Source organism: Zootoca vivipara, chromosome 4 (assembly GCF_963506605.1).
Source record: "Zootoca vivipara chromosome 4, rZooViv1.1, whole genome shotgun sequence".
Lineage (NCBI taxonomy): Eukaryota > Metazoa > Chordata > Lepidosauria > Squamata > Lacertidae > Zootoca > Zootoca vivipara.
The window spans coordinates 52,388,975-52,397,000 of NC_083279.1; the positions used below are offsets into that span (position 1 = coordinate 52,388,975).

General features: G+C 42.2%; 1 protein-coding gene across 1 annotated transcript; it reads left to right on the top strand.

Moving 5' to 3' along the window:
- The first annotated feature begins 719 nt into the window (after positions 1 to 719).
- LOC118085576 (claudin-8-like) lies at positions 720 to 1,385 on the top strand. The gene has a single exon (XM_035116397.2). The coding sequence runs from the start codon at positions 720 to 722 to the stop codon at positions 1,383 to 1,385; it is 666 nt and encodes a 221-aa protein (XP_034972288.2).
- The last annotated feature ends 6,641 nt before the right edge of the window (positions 1,386 to 8,026 follow it).

An 8,026-nucleotide genomic window follows, 5' to 3' on the forward strand; every position in this document is an offset into this window, starting at 1 on the left:
TTTAAATCCATCTTCTGTCATTTCTTCACCCATTCTTCTTGAACTCTATCTTCTGTGCCTTCCCTACAAAACCCCTCCCAGTTTCTTCTCTCTCTCCTCCTTGGTCCTTTCATAGTCACATTTTCCTCCTATTCCTAGCTGTCTTTACTCAGCATGCAAGGAGTTGCTGGTGCTGGTCCAACCAAAAGCCTATGTCATGACTGAATGGTGGGGAAAGGCAAGTGATGAGGTACACAAATTTTAAATGTGTTTATGTGACGTTTTTAACCGGAAAACGTGATTAAGCCATTGTGCTTTGACACTGATGCAATGATTATTGCTGAAAAATAATTATTAGTGCTGTAATTTGGTATCTAAAATTAGAGCATAATCATTTAATTATAGCATGTTAGCAGCACTTGAACACACAGAAAGCAACAAAGTCAGGTAGAATATGTCTGGACTCACCCTTGCGCAGAATCTGATTGGCCACAAAGGTATTGGGCCTTGACTCACTGTGGAACTTCAGATGAAATATATAGAAGCTCCTTCAGGTTAGGCAGAAGTGGATTTCTTCCTCCTTGTTCTTCAGGATTACAGGCATAGTCCATCTTAAATTCATTTGCCAATATGAAGAAACGATGGGAAAGATTCTTATGTTTTGGGGAGAAATGCAAGATCTTCTTTAGAAAAGTATTCCTGAATTATTTTTGCTTGAGCATCACTTTCTGAGAAGCCCCATGGCTTGCTGTGCATTGCAAACTGTGGCCCTGCTGCTTGGGGGCATTGGCACGGTTGGAACGTTAACCGTCACTCTGATGCCTCAGTGGAAAGTATCTGCCTTCACAGAAAGTAACATCATAGTCTTTGAGACCATTTGGGAGGGCCTATGGATGGTGTGTGTCAATCATTTCAAGAAGCATCAGTGCAAATTCCACCGATCCTTGTTGGCCCTTCCACCTGCCTTGGAAGCATCCAGAGGACTAATGTGCACAGCATGTGCCCTGTCTGTTATTGCCTTTCTGATTGCCATTGCTGGCATGAAGTGCATCCAATGTCCTGGCAGTAATGAGCAAATGAAGAACAAGATTTTGTTGGCAGCTGGAGCAATTTTCCTTCTGACTGGGGTCATTGTGCTGATTCCTGTTTCCTGGACTGCCAAAAACATCATCGAGGACTTCCACAATCCAGCAATCCAGTTTGCCCGGAAACGTGAACTGGGACCTGCACTCTATTTAGGCTGGATCACCTCAGCATTTCTCATCAGTGGAGGAGCCATATTTTGCAGCTTTTGTGGCTCTGCAGAGAAGCCTGGAAGATACCGAGATTCATTGCCACCCAGTCGCAGACTGAACAAATCTGAACATATCAGGATGATGCCTCTAAGTGTACATTCTTACGTCTGATTATTTCAGTGTTGCATGCTGAGCTTGCTTTGGACAACAGCATAATTCGTTCAACCAGAGTCACCCAGATCCAATAAACACAACTCAGTTGTGCAAGAAGTTTTCCATGCATGGATCTGCTATTTGAATGTGCAGAAGTGTGTGGGATTTAACACACCATAACTATATATTGCTACTCAATGTGTTGGCTTCTGCATTAGGCATTGTCTCCACATGGGTAGCAATATGAACATCGCTCTCTGCTGCTCCTGAAGTTCTCTGGATCAAGGTGAATATGGTTCTCCAGCATTTTAATGTGAAATGCGAGAAACTTTTTGTTTTGGTTATTGTAGCCTAATTTTCCAAGTTATATTAAAAACACAGTACCATCGGTTCTTTAGGATTCAATGCTTTTTACCAGTGCTTTCAGTTATATTCTTAACCTGCTAGAGGGCCCTGGCTTCATTTGTGGAACTCTTTAGGCAAAATATGTTATATTATTACAACTAACGTATTCCTATCACAGCTTCTTCCTCTGGTTCTCTTATTCAAGCATTCAGACAACGAGAACAGAAGGGGAGAAAGAGGTATCTTAAGGCCCAAGTAACCATATTTAGTTAATGGGCAGCATTCAGCTTGATGGGTCAAAATTGTTTCAGGAGGTCGTAAATGAAATGACAGGCGAAGGGAAGGGAAGGGAAAGTGTGCAAGAATAGCCAGATAAGTTCCCTGGAGCTATTTTATCCAGACTCCAGATAAATTTTAATCAATGCAAGATAAAGTTGCCCACAGTTTCACCTAGAAGGAATTTGTTAGTAAATGTTCAAATGATAAGAGACATAGAGTCCATGCCTTAAAGCTACAGCTGTCCTTGAATTTTATATGCAATGACTGACTATCCTATACAGTGGTACCTCAGGTTAAGAACTTAATTCATTCCGGAGGTCCGTTCTTAACCTGAAACTGTTCTTAACCTGAGGTACCACTTTAGCTAATGGGGCCTCCCGCTGTTGCCACACTGCCACTGCACGATTTCTGTTCTCATCCTGAAGCAAAGTTCTTAACCCGAGGTAGTATTTCTGGGTTAGCGGAGTCTGTAACCTGAAGCGTCTGTAACCTGAAGCATCTGTAACCCGAGGTACCACTGTATAATAGGGAAGCCCTTTTTGCCAAGTGGCATCAAATTTATTATATCACCTGGCTATTCCACAAGTTTTTTTGTGACAAACTGCATTTCCGGCCCCCAGACCTGGTTAACAAAGGACTATATAAAGCTGACTTTGACCACAGGCCCATTTAGCTCAATATTGTCTACACTGACTGGCAGCAATTTTCAGGATTTCAAGGCAGGGGTTTCTCTGAACCTCACCTGCAGACACTAGGGATTTAACCTGAGACCTTCTCCTGGGATCCAATGGAGGAGGGTGGGATCTGATGTTCTAGTTTTAGGACTGGAATCCATACACTGCCACACTCAAATATATTTTTTCCTGGTGCGTACTATTTTAAGGAATACCAGGGCTGCTGAATCAAAGACCAGTTTTTCATAATTCAGCAATAGTTTTTTTAAAAAAAACTAATTTCAGATCAATCAATATGAATAGATACTAAAAATGGCAGACATAGTGCATAAATACACATTTATGTTTGAAGAAAGGCAATCCTATTGCTTTTTTTGGAGAGTAAATCAATAGCAAACATTTGCTAGCCTCACTTGTCAGGCTTAATTCATCTTTCTAATGCAGTTATGTACATTTTCTGGTTTCAATAATCTCAGATTACCAGTTATTACGACATTGTGTCACAGTATCAAATTGTCCCTGAATAAATCAACCGTTGCATCCGACAGCCTGAACTTTTTTCTTCCTTTTTTTTTATAAAAATATATTTTATTAATTTTCCAATTAAAACCAATTATATCACATTCATTATTTCAAATTATACACATATATATATCAATCAAACCGAATGTTATGCCAAATCATCTAAAGAATTTTTTATTTGGGTTCCCATGCTTCAAGAAATTGGGGATTCCTTGCAACCGTCCACTGCCGTCTTTTTTCTAAAGTTCAAATCGTCCTCCAAGTTCATAATAATCCAGATCTTCCCCTTACAGTCACATAGATGTTTTCCACTTTCAACCGATTGTTTCCCCGCTGCTGAGATAAATATCAAACAAGGTTTCACAAATGTTCTTTCTCCTGTGTGGGTTAATCAGTCCAGCCTCCCCATAAATCTTCTTAGTCTGTAGCTCCCTGTTGCGTCGAAGCAGCGCCATCTTAAAAAGCTCAAATCACTTTCGTTTTCTCTCATAGCCATGAAGATTAACGATCTTTATAAAATTTACAGCTTTTCCAGGCAGAAGACCCAAACATCAAACCATAAACTCTTGGTAAATTAATGGATCTCCTTGCCCTATAGCTGAACTTAGCTTCAGGTCGCTGCTCCAATTCAAAGTGCGTCACAGCTCATAAATCCTCTGAACGCGTCCAGGACTCCTTCCGTCCGACTAGGGGGGGGGGGCTTTTCTCATCGGCAACTCCACATCTTTAAAAAATATGCTCAGTAACAACAGTTTATAAAGTTCAACTCACACAGTCTTTTGCTTCTCTTTCACTCCAAACAAGCCAGGACATCGCGTCTGGGAAGGTACGAAGTAACTCATATGAAGAAAAATAAAACTCCATTCCCTTATCGCTCCGTCCCCATCAATCCTTCTTCCAGATGATATACAGCCTTTAACTCCTCTCCCTCAGCAGCATAGATTTCTCAGCAATAACCAGCGCTTCTTCCCCTCCTTCTGAAGTATGTCCATAGATTTAAGCCTAATTATCTTCTTTAACCATGGAAATCCCCGCCATGCAGATTAGCGTCCGGGAGTCCTGGCCCTTGTAAGTGCTTTTCAGCCCAAGCTCCCCCCACTCCATAAACAGTCGGAGTGGGTCTGGGGGCATCGCGGGCCAGCGGCCCCTCTCCGTAACCCCCGGAGAGGGTAGGGGGTTGCCATTTACTCCCCTAGCAACCGCCAAATTCCTTACGAAGGTCAGAGGGATGGAAAACAGGTCCGCCATTCCTGCCGGCGGAAACCGGAACCGCCTTCTGAACTTTTTTCTTCCTATGCCAGAAAATACATACCTCAGATGGAATGTGCCAACAGCTGACAAAAACCAGCATCACAGACCATGAAAGTAGTGAAGCTTTGCTGACATGTGACATGGGGAGGGACTGATAGATACATCTGAAAAACAGTTCTGAGACCATTGCTGCTATAATCCATGGTCAGAGGCCCTTGCCCATGTTATCTTGCGAAGGAGGTGTGGAGGGCAGCAAAATGAGAAGGGGCATTTTTAGTGGTGGCTCCCACTTGTGGAATGCTGGCTTCCGGGAAGCATTCCTGGCCCCATCGCTGTCTGTTCTTAGCAACAGGCAAAAATATTTCTTTTTACCAAGGCTTTAGACCCTTAACTCAGAGGACTGTGGCTCCTTGTGGCCTCTTCCAGTGGGTTGGATGTTTTACATGTACATGTATGGTTGTGTTAGTAGGTTTCTATTTTGTTCAGGTCTTAATCTTTATATTATTTTGCAAGTTGCTCTGAGTCACAACAGCAGTCACATCTGTTGCTCCACTGAACAATAGTTTATCTTCAGATTCTAATAGCTCATATAGATCATAGACCTGATCTCAAATTAAAACATTAGTAAGTCAGATCTATTTTAATTACTGTGCCTTGATTGCAGTGCCAGTTTCGTTATTGCTTGTGTTCAGAAAAATAGGAATATATATTCATTTAAAAATAAATTTATCTCTCCTTCACCTTTAAACCTAGGGCCCCAAGATGAAATTAAAACCATCCGTATAAAAGAGACACAAAACCATTACTCAGAAACATAGGAAGCTCCTTATATTATCAGAACTATGGTACATTTAGCTCAAAGGTGCATCCTTTGTAGGGCAGCCTTCCACAACCTGGTGCTCGTCAGTTCTTTTGGACTACAATTTGCATCATTCTTGGCCGCTTGCCATACAGGCTGGGGCTTGTGGGAGTTGTAGTCCAAGCCATGTGAATGGTACCAGGATGTGTGTGTGTGTGTGTGTGTGTGTGTGTGTGTATGTGTGTGTGTGTTTCGTAGTGGGTGGGAGGAGAGATTGCCCTATGGTTTCCCACTCATGTCTGTTACTTTCATGGAATTGCTACATGAGGCCAGATGCATCTAATGTAGTGCCTTTCGGATCTTGCTGGACTGTAACTGCCATCATCGGGCCACATTTGATTGTGTTTATCCTTAGCCTGCTTCCTAGATAGGAAGTAAGCCCAGTCGGGGATGGGGGAGGTTGGCAGGTGTTACCTATTCATAATATTTGCCCCCATATGCTGGTTACTTTAGCAAATGTAGGCTGGGGAAGTATGTTTGCCAAGGTAATGTATACTTCCACCTAGGGAGGAGGTGTGACTTCTTTCTACCCTGCTTAAATACATTGGAGTTCTCTGAAGGTTAAAAAGGAGCAGAGAGTCACAAATCAGGCTTCTCCTTTGAAGTACAGTGGTATCTTGGTTTAAGTACACAATTGGTTCCGGAAGTCTGTACATAACCTGAGACGTACTTAACCTGAAGCGAACTTTCCCATTGAAAGTAATGGAAAGTGGATTAATCCGTTCCAGACGGGTCCGCGGAGTACTTAAACTGAAAGTACTCAAACCGAAGCGTACTTAAACTGAGGTATGACTGTATTTACCATTCTAGTCCCAGGTTTCTAAGCTAATGGGAAAATAAGCTTACATGCATGTTTATCTTCCAGCGACATTATGGATTCAGATAATGAAGCTTGCTATCTGAACAAGCGCTGCTAATTAAAATACATTTTAAAAGAGAAGTGCCATCTTGATCAAGGTTTCTTTATCTGATTCGAAGAAGTGGCTGCTTGCCACCATAATGATTCGTACTGTAAATTGAAAAACACAACTGCACCAAAAGAGTGGAATGCAAATGATGGGAAAGTATTTGCATTTCAATACCTTTTGATAATAAAGTATGATTTTTAAATGACAAATATTACCTCTAACAATAGATGTGTTCAAGGTGACTAGGATAACTTCAGAGAAACTCCTTGGTGTAAAAAACACACACACCCCAAAAAAACCCCGCAAAAAAGCATCAGGCTCCAATCTTAGAAATAAGCCCCTCTGAGTTCAGTAGGGCTTGGTTCCAAGTATGGGCTTTGGATTCCAAGGAATCCAAATACATATAGTACTATACTCTGCACAATGAAATCTCAGTCCCATTCACTTTAGTCCTCCTGCTTCTCAGGATGGTCTGTGACGGCTGGCAAGAGGTGGCGACCTTCACCTGCTACTCTCAGAGGCAAAAGTGGAATGCTGAAAGGTAATTGAATCTTGCAATGTCTCGAGGGTTGCCAGATACAGAAAGACTTTGAGAAAGGAAATCTCATGATGGCTAGGATTTTCCAGCAATCATAACATTTAGACTAGTGAGACTTTGGAGATGCCTATATCAGATTATTTCTCCAAGTTCAGTCTCATTTGAGGGCAACAAGCAAGCACCATAGCCTGCCCACCTGGGACTACCCCAGGCTTTGACTAGCTGCAATTTGTGGGACTCAGGAAGGAATGTTTCATGCTGTCTCAACTGGCTGCTATGGGATTTTTTAAAAAACCAGTATCTTCCTTGCAGTAATTTTTATGCGGAGAGGACGAACCCTAATTAAAGTTACACTTCCTGCAACAATTTCTAAGGCAGGGAGGAATACGGCCCATAGATTATGGGAATTCTGAATCTGTCCTAAGTCCTAACACTCTTACCAGAGAAGGGCAACTCCCCAGTGCTTCCTTTAATCAGCAATAGTGTTGGTAGGGGTAGGAGTAGGTGTAGGTGTAGATCCTTTTCACATGTACTGCTAGTAAGCCAGGTGTCCCCCCTCTTATATTTGTGCATCTGGTTCTTTCTGCCAAAGTGCACAACCTTACATTTCTCCCTATTGAAATTCATTTTGTTAGCTTGCACCCAGTTCTCCAATCTGTTAAGGTCATTTTGAATTCTGATTCTGTCTTCTGCGGCATTAGTTACCCCTCCCAGTTTGGTGTCATTTGCAAATTTGTTGAGCATCCCCTCTATTCCTTCATCCAAGTCATTTATAAAGACGTTGAACAACATCAGGCCCAGGAAAGAACCCTGCGGCACCCCACTTGTCACTTTTTTCCAGGATGATGAACCATTAATGAATACTCTTTGCAGGGTGGAGTGGGTGGGGAGTGGTTCCTGCCCCAGCAAGCCCTCTTCCTGCCATGTGCAGGAATCCTATTCAAATCAATAAACAGCTTTCTGTGAAGTGGGAGGAGGGCTAGCTCTTCTAGAAGTACAAATCCAAACCACCCAACAGAACTTGTACTATTGTGCTGCTGTTCTTTGAATCCCATTTGCAGCATTAAATACCGTAAAGAGAGTACAGTAGTTACTGCCTCTTGTCTTATTTATGATCTGCAGGGTTTTGTCTGTAAGGTAACTCTTACCTTGGACCCCAAATAAAAACTTGTTGGGAAAGATTTCTAAAACAGAAGGAAAATACCAGTGACATTTGCACCAAACGTTGACCTAATTCAAAGAAGCGCTTTGAACTCCATGTAACCCGGTTTGGGGGCAAGTGC

Coding starts and splice junctions, on each gene's coding strand:
- LOC118085576 (XM_035116397.2), top strand. CDS start 720: ATGGCTTGCTGTGCATTGCAAACTGTGGCCCTGCTGCTTGGGGGCATT.